Genomic DNA, 12,586 nt, shown 5'->3' on the forward strand with positions numbered 1-12,586 from the left:
AAACTACTTTAAATACATAAATCTAGAATGCACCATCCCTTTATAACCGATGCGATCGAATATTAGGACGGATGGTTTTGTGCGTTTAGATTACATATTTATGGATATCCGCTTTATGATTAATGACTCAGATGAAACGCGTTCTTAGGGCGCGTCAGAGCGCTTATCTGACGCTGACGTTATGACGCCGAATTGTGTTTTACTACGCGCTTATATACCTTTAAACAGAGTAACAACGCTATGACGCGCACTAAGTACCTAATTTCTATTTACCAAAACCATTAGCGCTGGAACAAAAATTCGGGGTCCTAACGCGGCGTCAGAATAGCGCTCTGACGCGCTAAGAACGTGTTATATTTGAGAAAGCCATAAAGATTCGTGTTTACTTATGTTCAAATTGTAAAATTAATGTACATTTATTATTTGTTAATACAAAAATTATGTATGTTTGTTCCTTTGTTCATTAATACCCTAAACTGTAGCATTCGCACGAGCTTTTACACCTAGGCTACTTTTATTCGGCAAATGTACACACAGTTTTCCTTTCAAATTAAATTTTCTCTTTGAATTTTACAATTTCTATCAACAAATAGTCAATCAATTCTTATTTTAGTTAATAAAAATATTCCATAACCCTGAGGGTGATATCCCATTATTTTTAATGATAACACTAATCTTTTAAATATACAAACAATGAGTCTGCAATTCACATTACAAAAAAAAAACCATCAATGTACTAACTCTCCGAAATTATGGAAAAAGTAAAATTTTAAACATTTCACAGCACACATCACATGAACCTTCGAAGGTCACAACTACTTTCGTCAAAACAGCTATGACGTCACTGCACGAACATAACGGATCAGAGTGTGACGTCAGAGATGCAATTTTATGCCACAACAATTATGTTATTGAATGGTGTGACGTCACGACGTTATCGTTAAAGTGGGATTTGAAGTCAAGCGTGATGTGTGACGTCACAACGTTCAAGTAACATGCGGTGTGATGCAAACGTCAAAACATTGCGTTTGTGAAGTGACGTCACCTCACCACCATTATGTGACAGGTTTTGAGGTCACGACACCGCAACGAATTGTGACGTCACACGCCATGCAAGGGCTCGGAGTGCAGCGGTCGCGACTCGAACCCAAGACTGCACAGCTGCGATACCTGCGTTGGTGTCTTGCCTTTCGTCTCCGGGAAGTACATTCTAGAAGGTAATAGTAAATATAATTACCAGGATAACTTATAAGCTATATTATTTTAAGTATTTCCACATAGTATACATGTCTATTGCAGAGAAATAACAAATGTCGTAAAAAAACAAAAAACACACTTTAATGTTAGAATCCTTGTCTCACTCTTTTTTATACAGAGTATACATAACAAAACTATTAAATCATGGCGATCCTAATCGGGATAATAAGATAAATTAATGAAATTATTCTATTGTCACTGATCCTTGATAAGTGTTGTACACTTTAAAACTGTCCGTTAAAAGCGGGTCATAATTATGTCATAAATAAATAAGTATGACAATAATAAAATAAATAAGCTATTTTAAACAGCTTCTATAATTATTTAAGACGGTGAATTGCAGTATATGCATATCACATTTATAATACTTTAGTACCGAGTACCATCTGTTATAATTACCACATTGCTACAAACATTTTTCTTCTGGTGTTATATCTATACATATGCAGGAATAGTCATTATAATTTATATCCCAATATAAAGTTGAACTACTGGGCCAATGCGGATGAAATTTAGTACAGATATAGTGTGAAACTTGAGAAAGGACATTGTATAGTATTTTCCGGAAATCCCACGGGAACGGTACGGAAACGGAATTATGCGGAAAAACGCGGGCGAAAAGCTATTCCTTTATATCCAAAAATTGGAGTATTATTGTAACACAATACTAAAACAGTAATACCATCTTTGATCCTTCATAACGAAAAATTACACTAGGACATAAAAGTAATGCCATTTAGCATACCTGTGGAACAGGAACAGGGCCCCCGTGAGCCCCGAGAACACGAGGAAGCAGTATGGGCCGATGGCGGCCCGCAGCGACGGGAAGCACATGCCGACCAGGAAGTTGCCGCCCCAGTTGGCCAGCGAGCCCCACGCCATGCCCGCGCCCCGGGGGGACACCTCGAACAGCTCTGCAATCGGAGTTGGGGCGAGATTTTAAACGGGCCTCATTTAAGAGCTTATTTTAAGAGCAACTTATATACATCCGTCTATCCTTGCAAACTTTCACATTAGTTAGATAAGAATATGAGGTCTACAAGCATAGGTACGTTCTTCTTCTTCATAGTCATAGTCTCATAGTCTCTTCTTCTGTTATGTCTACTCACCAGAAGCCATGAAGTATGGAATGGGGCCAAGTCCGAAGCCGTAGACAAGAACGTAAGCGAGCACCGCCACCATAGCCACGTGCGCCATCCACGGGTACGCCGTCTGGAATCATTCATAAAACATTTCAATAATGTTAAATATCCATTGTCTGTAAATTAAACATCTAGTTTGATAATAATGAAATACATAGAACACTAGCTGACCCGGCAAACGCTGTTCTGCCTTATTCTTATAATTCAGGGTTACAAAAAATAGACGTTGGCTGATTCTCAGACCTCCCCGATATGCACACAAAATTTCATTTGAATCGGTCCACCCGTTTCGGAGGAGTAAGGTAACTAACATTGTGACACGAGAATTTTATATACAAGATATTCTTTATCAGAAAAAAGCGAAACAATGAACGTTCAAAAGGTGCGTGAAACATGAGCAGACAATTATAAGTTGTTAAGCTGGGCGTTGAGTACCTATGTACCAGATGTCAACTGTTTTATTTTTTTAACACGTAGAGCTTTGCGTATTAAACAAAATCAGTATCTGAAGGTCCCTTATAGCTAGGTCTACTATTAGAAGCACTCACAATGAAGCTCATGGCGGCCGCCAGCGCCGCCAGGATGACGGTGGCGGCGAGCATGGAGCCGAGCAGCAGCGGGCGCCGGCCCACGCGCGGCAGCAGCTGCAGCATCAGCACCGCGGTGCACACGTTGATGGCGCCGCACCCGATGGTGGCGTACTGCGCCTGCAGATCCGACAGCCCCGCCTGCTTGAATATCGTCTGCGAGTAGTAGAACACCTGCAACAGAATATCATTATATGTGTTGTTTTCTGTACTTAATATCAAGTTATGAGGTTGAGAATGGTTCATATTCAGCACAGCACACAGCACACGCTCACCGCGTTGATCCCGCTGGTCTGCTGGCCCGCCTGCGCGCTGCACACGAGCAGCAGCGGCAGCAGCAGGCGGGGGTCGCGCAGCGCGAGCAGCATGCCGCAGCGCGCGCCGCCCGCCAGCGCCTCGTCGCGCAGCGCCTCCAGCTCGTCGCTGAGCGCGCCGCCCGACGCGCCGCGCACCCGGCTCAGCTCTGTAACCACATCCGGTTTAAAGGACCAATAGATTGAGGACGCGATTTAGTTCTATGATGAGATCCAGTTTGAAGGACCAAAAAGAGTTGTTTAATTGATTGTCCTTTACGACCTGTCGTTCTCTTAGTTTTTATTGCAATACATATATATATATATATATATATATATATATATATATATATATATATATATATATATATATATATATATATATATATTAAAAAATATTTTTTAATAGACCTTGACAATTTTACCATCTGAAACTATACCAATATCTAGATAATCAAAAATAGCTGTATTCGTCTAATCAGGCGCTTGATTCATAATTTGTATAATATTGAACTAATTCTATAGCTGTAAATTTTGTTTATCTTTACTGTTTCTGTAGCGTTAAGTTTCGTTTTCCCTTTCTTTTATTAAAAACTGATGCTTTGGTATCTAAATAATTGACTAAGTGACCATGACGTGGCGAAATCTCACCGAAAGTCATCTAACATTTATAAAATTTAAAATACATAGTATACATACCTCTCAAAGCCTCAACTTCGTTTTTCTTAACTACATACAGGTACTTTGGACTTTCAGGTAATATTAATAAAATCGGTAAACAAATAATGACTAGAACAGCGTAGACGGACAAAAGATACGGCCACTCGTCAACCCCACCTGGAATGATTTACATATTAATGAGACTTAGAAAAACAATAAATATTAAACCTTATTTACTCTTAACCTTCGATCAATAATAACAATTAGATACATAATTCCATACAAAAACAAACATAACACGGTCGACAAGTATACTTGTAGAGTCCTAGTGGAAACGGAAAAACGTAGAAGCAAAAGTCAAGCTTTTTATAATGCTTATGCATTACTCAAATATGACATAAGCTAGCTGGTCTATCTATACACACCAAAGAAATTCAACCTTATTTTGATGAATTAAAGTCGGATTCATGGACACAAAAGTCCATCTTGAGAGGAGTTTTTGTGATGACGTTTATTGCCGCTGTTGTGTATTTCGTCTTGTAATTAAAGATCCAAGCTTTTTACTACAATGTTTAAAATACATTAGCAACAACGAATAGAATTATTTCTGTTGGATTTGTTGAATATTATTTACTTTTAAATCTAAACGTCATCGCAATAATGGGCTCAATAACGCGATATGCTGTACCTATCTGGCTCGAAGGACCAAAATGCAGGGCAATAAACTCAGATATAGTGCGTTACGTATAATGATATATTATGTATCTGTGCACTATGTTATTTAGATCCAAACAATCGTTTTTAAGTTTCATTTTTATATATAAAATTACCCAATAAAAAGTTGAGTCCCATGACTTGTCCCACAAGGACCCCGACATTGACCCCCATGGGGCAAGCCACGCCCATCGCACCCGTTAGACTTAATGGAGCTAACTCTGTGAGGTACATTGGCACTATGCTAGTCGTAAGACCTGGAATAATAATAATTATAGAAATATTAAGGTAAAGTATTTAAAACAAATAGATGGGAAATTATAAAAGAAATGAGCAAATAAAACCGACAGAGTACGGAATTCGATTGCTGAGGCGGGATCAAGTAGTTTAATTCTATTTTACAAGTTGAGGGTAGTTTTGAAAACTTTATCATGTGTCACATGTTTCCTAAACATCCGAACAAACAGTTTATACAACTTGAATATATTAATGTGGAACCTACCACCAGACAAACCGACAAGCAGTCTTCCAAGGATCAACATCTCAACAGAGTTGGCGGCGCGACAGAACTGGAACATCAAAGCGCCGGCTATTGATAACACACTTGTAACGATCGTAGCTTTTTTCCTGAAAATCAATATATTATATGAGCTCAAGTAGTTATCTGTACACTAACAGTTTAAATTCTTTGAATAAGTTAAATGAAGGTTGGAGAAAATGGAAAATCAGGGAGTTTTATTCGTACTACCAATTATGTTACATATATTTCTATCGCCTGACCGAGTATGGCCTTCCGGCTCCCTCCATTTGTGCGACAGCCCAAGAGGTTCGTGGTTCCCGTCCAGGGGGGATGCCCCTGGGCATGTCGCTACTAAGGTGAGCTTGTAGTTCACCCACGCGTCCGTGCTAAGATATAGTAGCCCTTCAGGCTAACATCGAGATTCACCACACAAAAAATGCATTACTAATAACACTCCCACCCTTTCCTCTCAGTGTGGAATTCAAATAGACAATTACAAACATTAGATTACTACACTCAATATCACGCAAAGCACCTTAGTATGTAAATTTTACAGGAAATTATTAGATTGGAGATGGTTCCTTCATTAAGTTTTCTCCATGCAAGTAAAAAATACCAAATGGTAAATATCTTAAAATTTTCTTTTCGTAATCATAGTGTCTGAATTTTGGTTAAATTAGAGATTTAGGTTGCTACCAAATTGCCAGAAGAATCACTGCATATTATTAGTCCTCAATGTTTTCGACATTTAACCTTTTTTTTTATGTCATAGCGGGCAACTGTGCCGGTGGTTCGCCTGATGGTAAACGATCACCACTGCCCATGGACATTCGCAGAGGCTCAGGCCTCTGAGAATGCGCTGCCCGCTTTTAAGGGATAAGGGACAAGGAAAGGATTGATGACCGGAAAGAAGGAATGGAATGGGAAGGGCGAGGAGAAGGAAATAGGCCTCCGGCTCCCCCAGAACTTAACCTACAAATTTACACGTTTTTTTTTTCTTAACAAGAAGATAGCTCAAATCCATTTACCTCCCCATCTTGTCAGCCAGTACAGAACCCAAGATGGATCCAGTACATCCTCCAACGATGAAGATGGAGACGACGGAAGACCAGAGCACGTTGAGCCACGTGTCGTCGAGCGGCAGATCATAGCGGCTGATGAAGCTCTCATTGCAAAACTGCTTTATCACCTATAACATAGAATGTTTTAGGAGTCTTACAGTATAATATGTATTAAACATAGAAACGTGAGCCAATAATAGGAATAAATATATATATATATATATATATATACAGATAGAGCTATTTTTTCCTTCCAAATTTTCAAAATCGGTTCACCCAATCGAAAGCTCTTAGATAAGAAAGAAAACCGAATTTGTTGTAAAATACAAAAAAGGTCATATGTTAAGTACTAAGTACAGTTATAATGTTTTCAGAACTTATACAGTATTCAATTTTCTAGAAATTTCTAATTCAATTTCCTTTCCTTTCCTTCAATCTAGGATTGTATAATATAAAATCAAATCAGATCGATACAGTTAACCCATTACAGCGTATCGTTCAGCATCACATTACGCCCAAAAATAAATTATTCTCAACCTTATTTACTAAACTAAGTACAACTGGCGATCTTATCGCCTTGCTGTCTTATCATTTTAGGCATTTCTTCTCAACAATCTTATGGCCTCAGACCTTAAAACACCTACCTCAGCAGGAGTATTGACAACACCGATATTATAGCCAACTGGCAACGAGGACCCCAGGGTGGTGACCACACCGGCCAGCACCAGGTAGAAGGACCATCCCGGGCGATACTCGTGCGTTTGAGTCAAATGCTGGTGCTCATTGGTGATCTGCGACAAATCAATGGGGTATTTATGTCGGGCTTTAGAAGTGGGATGTGGATTGGTTGTATTTGAATCTATGCTAAGTGCATTGCAACAGTATCAAATGTGCAGCGATATTTAAGATCGTTTTTGTGAAGATACAGTTTACAGACCGATTTTCTGAGATATCAAAGGGAACTTTTTTTTAATATTATGAGAATAAGCTAAAACCTCGTTTGGTTCTATTTTTCTCCTTCTATTACCTAACTAGCTTCCGCCCGCGGCTTTACCCGCGTGGATTTAGGGAATGATTTTGTGACTGTCTATTCCAGTTTCATCCCAACGGAGCATTTAATCGGCATAAAAAGTATTCTATCACCCAAGTTAGCTCATAGCATGTCTGTATACCAAATTTCATCAAAATCCGTTCTGTAGTTTCAGCGTGATTGACGAACTAAAACATCCAAACAAACAAACCTTCACATTGATAGTATTAGTGTGAAGTATGGTATTACAAGAACAAGGATGATTTTGAAGCAATTATTATCGGAATAGCAGCAGGTTAGTAGGCCTTTATCATACCTTGACTAATTTGATCGTTTACTGAGAATATGATTGCTATGGGCTATGAAAACAATATGAAATAAAGTTTATTTTGAGATTATGTAGTTAATAAAACTACATCACGATCATCAACGCATTTATAATTGTAATTGTAAAGGTACTAACCTAATATTAATTTATTATTAGATGTCTAATTCCACATTAATTAATCCCGTATAATTGCAAGTTGTTCTAAGGCAGACAATTCAAATTGCTTGCTAATAAAATAATAACATAATAAATTAACTTACACATCTTCATCCCATTATAACATCTTGCCATAAATTCTTAAACTAAACAAACAAAGAAAATCATTCGATTGAATGGTAACAGTGAAAGAAAAGGCATTTCAAACAGTGCAAGAAAATTCAAACCCTAAATATAAAAGAAATAACGATCACAGTCGCAATAAACAAAGTGGTGAGTTACCACTTAGAAGAGAATAAGACCATTATAGCTGTGGTCAAGTCTACGCATGACGGTAATACGGAACAAAGGAAAAATATTGGCCAGAACCAATCGCACAACCAGCCATCCAAGATGAAGTACGTAAGTACTATGGAAGCGGACCCGTGCGCTCCTATAGCTGATAGAAGAGTCAAGGATTCTTTATCAAAAAGCGGGCAGATTGAAGTTTTGCAAATTCCAAACGTTAACTAAATATAAAAAAATGCGTAATTAGATTATAGCTTGATTCGATTAGCTTTACGTCGTTCTGTAATCTCTCCGATGAATCAAATATGAACTATATGAATTGGATATCAAAATATATGTAGCTAATAGAATCAAGTGGTTGTCTCTTTCAAAAACATAATAAGAAAAAACTTTGTTTATAAATGCTTGTAGTTTTGTACGTGCTATCTACACTCTTGTATTAGCCACAAGCGTTGAGGTCACTGGCCTTATTTGCATGGGTGTCTCAACGCAACGTAACTGTAACGATATTTTATCATAAAACATGACTTGGTATGCATGTGAAACATCCATACCAATCCTTACATGTATATAAATAATTATTTTCAAAGAAAAGATCATACCGCCTTCAGTTGTCAAAACTAGACCAAATATTAATGGGACTACATAACAAGTCTGTTACTCGTTTTGAATGTTAAAAAAATCATCAAAATCATCAAAAAAATCATAAAAAGTTGTGAGATAACAAACACAAAAATACGAAAAACTTTATTGAAGTCGGTTAAGATAGTCATTGCACTTGATTAGAGTGATTTCCACATATTAAATAGGTAATGTAACACTTACGTTTCCGTTTAGTAAGGAATGCCTACATGTATTTGTTGTAATCTAATATATAAAAATCAATTGCTGTTCGTTAATCTCGCTAAAACTCAAGAATGGCTGGTCTGATTTTTATAATCATGGTTTTGGTGCATTCTAAATAGTCCAGGGGAGGTTTAAAAGGTAAGAACTACTAGTATAAGGATATTTATTAATTATTGTCGACTCGAAAAACCACACAATCAGCAGACTAAGAAGTCGCGTTTACCTATCATGAAGGAATTGGATGGTTTAAAGTAGAGTAAAAGAATATTCTTAAATATCTGTCAGTTTATCTAAATTGTTATTATTATGTAGATGAAACGATATTTATTTTATTGATAACACATCTAGGCTTAAAAAATGCATTTGCAACCTCCTGTCATAGTTGTTCAGTAAAAGGTAAGCAGAAAAATGTACAGATCGTAGGATTGTATAGGCTTCTTTGCAGTATCTTTACTATTGCCTAATAAGAACGTCATGTGGCGATTTAATCCGTTCTCGATTTATTATTATTTTACCAATGCATTTAGATTTAATACCAAAAAAAGTTTTATTTTACGTAAAATATATTAAATTAAACCTAATCTATACAAATCATCGTATATATCAATTATATCTGAAATTCGGGATAAAAGTATTTCTTCCTCCAGTTTGTTCAGCTACAGCTAGTAAATAATAAACTTTTACTATAAATTTGATAATCACATGGTTTTAAAGGATTAATACAATCAGATCAATTAAGAAAACCGTAGCTTAATGATAGCACTATCTTTGATTCAGTAATTTACAACTATTTACTATAAATAAATATACACATCGTGATTTATTTTTAATTGTATAATAAATCCTCCTTTAATCTATATATAGTCTAGACGTAATTACCGCTGTTTTATGATAATGAACTTGCTTGTTCTTGGATATACTTAAATAAACACATATAATATACTAGGTGCGCCCCGCGGTTTCACCCGCGTAAGTCCGTATCCCGTAGGAATATCGGCATAAAAGTTGCCTCTATGTTATTCCATAAGAAAATGTGAATTACCATTTGTGTTTGTTTAAGATAAAGTATATCCTACTAATATTATAAATGCGTAAGTTTGTAAAGATGTGTGTATGTTTGTTACTCTTTCACACAAAACTACTGAACCGATTGCAATGAAATTTGGTACTTAGCTGGACAACGGGAATAACACATAGGCAACTTTCTATCGCGATATTCCAACGGGATAAAGACTTACACGGTAGAAACCGCGGGGCGCAGCTAGTAAACAATAACTCAAAGAAACCAGTCTCACGTTTGACCCAATTTCAGTATAACACACAATTCATGCAGAGATACGAAATAAATAACTTGATAGTACACAGTCATTCCGTACTACAGAGGCCGGTTTGAGCAAGATCGGGGGGTCCAGAAGCACAAAGCCATCTTCATACTAATGTTAACACTTTTATGCTAAGGTTTCCTCTATATTATTGAAGTGAAACTTCTTTAGAATCGTTGTGATTTCAAACCTGATGCAACGGAAAAAACGATAGGTAAAAGACACAAATACAAAAATGTGTAGAATGAAGCTGGCAAAGAATTAGACAGAAATATACATACTATTTTATATTTCATATATATTCATCTCATTCTTTTGTCGATTTACTGAAGTTTCACTTCTATCGTGTTTGAATCTCACACACACCTTTTTTTTGATACAGTGATCTATCAAATTGCTATGTGTGTTTAAGCGTCTGTAACAATTTTCAACCGACTTCAAAAAAAGGAGAAGATTATACAAACACACAGGTGAAGTTAATAAAAGCGTGTTAGTAAGAATAATTATGCAACAAGCGATACGCTTAACTAATGCTTTTATTGCAAACAAAACTTATAGCTAGTGAGCTGTGCATTAATAAAAGGATACAGGTCAATGAGACGGTCGGGGAAAACATTGTTAGTCCAAGGAGAAATGTCATGAACTCTATCACAATGAGAACCAGGGATGCGACGAGACCCTCTAGCAATCTGAAAAATTACATCTTCATAAGGATATATCTTTCAAAAGACCTTCCGGGTGATCAATCGATCGATGTGCGCGTACGCACATACAACACACACACACACACACACACACACGTAATAGGTATGACTTTTATATCTTATACCTACAATGATTTTTTAAATCTTTTTTATTTTCTTTAATTTCTGCACTGTAAACTTTTACATAAAAGATTGGGAAGAAAATGGCGCTCGAGACGGTTCACCACTAGTTCAAAGATCAGGGTCTGTATTATTTTTGTACGACTGTTTCTGTTTTGAAATAATAATATGTATAATTGATATGTTTAGGTACAATTATTTCAACGGAAATTGCTTTAATATTGTCAAATGAAATATTCACTGTGCTTTTTTATTTAAACATATAAATATTTTTTTAACGATCTCTTTAACCATTGATATTTTCCTATATTTCAAATTGATACATCTTATTTCATTTTCCTATACAATGCGTTGTTTTAACTTTCCACTATTTGCTATGTAGCAGTTATTTTTGTATGTCTGTGAGCTGTTTTCTCTTAGTTAGGGCCCATATCCTTTTCCTTACCCTTCCCGGTCCTTTCCTTTATTCCACTCGCCAATCCTTTCTTAATACCTTCCCAATTTAAAGTCGGCAATCCATTTGTAGAGGCGTAAGGTTTGCAATGGACCTTATACCTCTCTAAATGTTTATGGGTGGTAGCCCTTACCATCAGGCGACCCACCAGCTCCATTTCTTTTAACATAAATATGTCAAAAACGTGATCGTAGACTTGGAAATGTGCAGAGAAAAAATACATAGTAAATTAGGTATATATTGTACAATAAGATATATTGTATTGCTGTCTAAGTAACAGACAAAGTATTATAATTTAGAACATCAGTAATAAACAAGTTTTACAAGTTATTATATGAATAACAATCTACGTATTCTACCACCAAGGTTCCTCTTGTTAACATAGTTATCATAATAAACAAATTGATCAATTTAACCAACTTGTGGTGTTTAAGTGATAACATAAACATGTTCCAATATCATCGACCGAATTATCTTGGTGTGTGAATTAAGTTACTGAATTAAGTTTAATGTGATAATAATATTAAGGTAATCTCTCTTCCGTTGAATGATGATACGCAAGTGTTTTAAATTTAATTTATAAGTCAATGAAATTAAAGCCAGAATTTTACCATTATTTTAAAAGCAATGAAGGATATTTTAAATTATTTTGAAATTTTTAACATAATTTTGAAAGCAACATAAAATTTCAGTGTATGACTGTGTCAAATTTAAAAGAGTTACAGGAGAGTTAATAATGCATTATTTATTTTGCATTGCTCAAACCACAAAGCGGGTTACACGACACTTATTATAACTAATGCGACCTTGGCATTAAAATATTTTATTTACACAGTTATAAAGTCTATTGTTATCTACTTCAACTATTTGCATAATTACATTAGATTGTTGCCAGCGGCTTCGCCCGTGGGGTCAATGAAAAGACAGTCCCGGGACTTACACAGAATAGTTTCTGTACCCATGACATTTCTGGGATAAAAACTATCTTATATTATATTCTATCTCGATCCGCAAATTATATTTGTACTAAATATACTTAGTCTGGCCATAAATACTGTTACACTTAATTATAAAAAAATATTACATTTGAATTTCGAATCTGTC

The 12,586-nt window shown here is 36.1% G+C and overlaps 1 protein-coding gene across 2 annotated transcripts in view; it reads right to left on the minus strand.

The window, feature by feature from the left end:
• Positions 1 to 494: 494 nt before the first annotated feature.
• LOC119834799 (solute carrier family 2, facilitated glucose transporter member 1-like) overlaps positions 495 to 12,586 on the minus strand; it is a 19,383-nt gene continuing 7,291 nt past the window's right edge. Inside the window, exons 2-11 of one of the 2 annotated variants that reach the window (XM_038359309.1) lie at positions 6,879 to 7,025; positions 6,202 to 6,362; positions 5,156 to 5,280; positions 4,770 to 4,910; positions 3,979 to 4,116; positions 3,262 to 3,449; positions 2,948 to 3,160; positions 2,367 to 2,469; positions 2,003 to 2,171; positions 495 to 1,210 (exon numbers count right to left, since the gene is read on the minus strand). In XM_038359309.1, coding sequence (XP_038215237.1) covers positions 1,102 to 1,210; positions 2,003 to 2,171; positions 2,367 to 2,469; positions 2,948 to 3,160; positions 3,262 to 3,449; positions 3,979 to 4,116; positions 4,770 to 4,910; positions 5,156 to 5,280; positions 6,202 to 6,362; positions 6,879 to 7,025 — 1,494 coding nt within the window. In that variant the 3' untranslated portion in view covers positions 495 to 1,101. The remainder of the gene's footprint in view (positions 1,211 to 2,002; positions 2,172 to 2,366; positions 2,470 to 2,947; positions 3,161 to 3,261; positions 3,450 to 3,978; positions 4,117 to 4,769; positions 4,911 to 5,155; positions 5,281 to 6,201; positions 6,363 to 6,878; positions 7,026 to 12,586) is intronic. The other variant, XM_038359310.1, reaches the window with a different exon arrangement.

This window comes from Zerene cesonia, chromosome 20, assembly GCF_012273895.1.
Source record: "Zerene cesonia ecotype Mississippi chromosome 20, Zerene_cesonia_1.1, whole genome shotgun sequence".
In the NCBI taxonomy this organism is placed as follows: Eukaryota; Metazoa; Arthropoda; class Insecta; order Lepidoptera; family Pieridae; genus Zerene; species Zerene cesonia.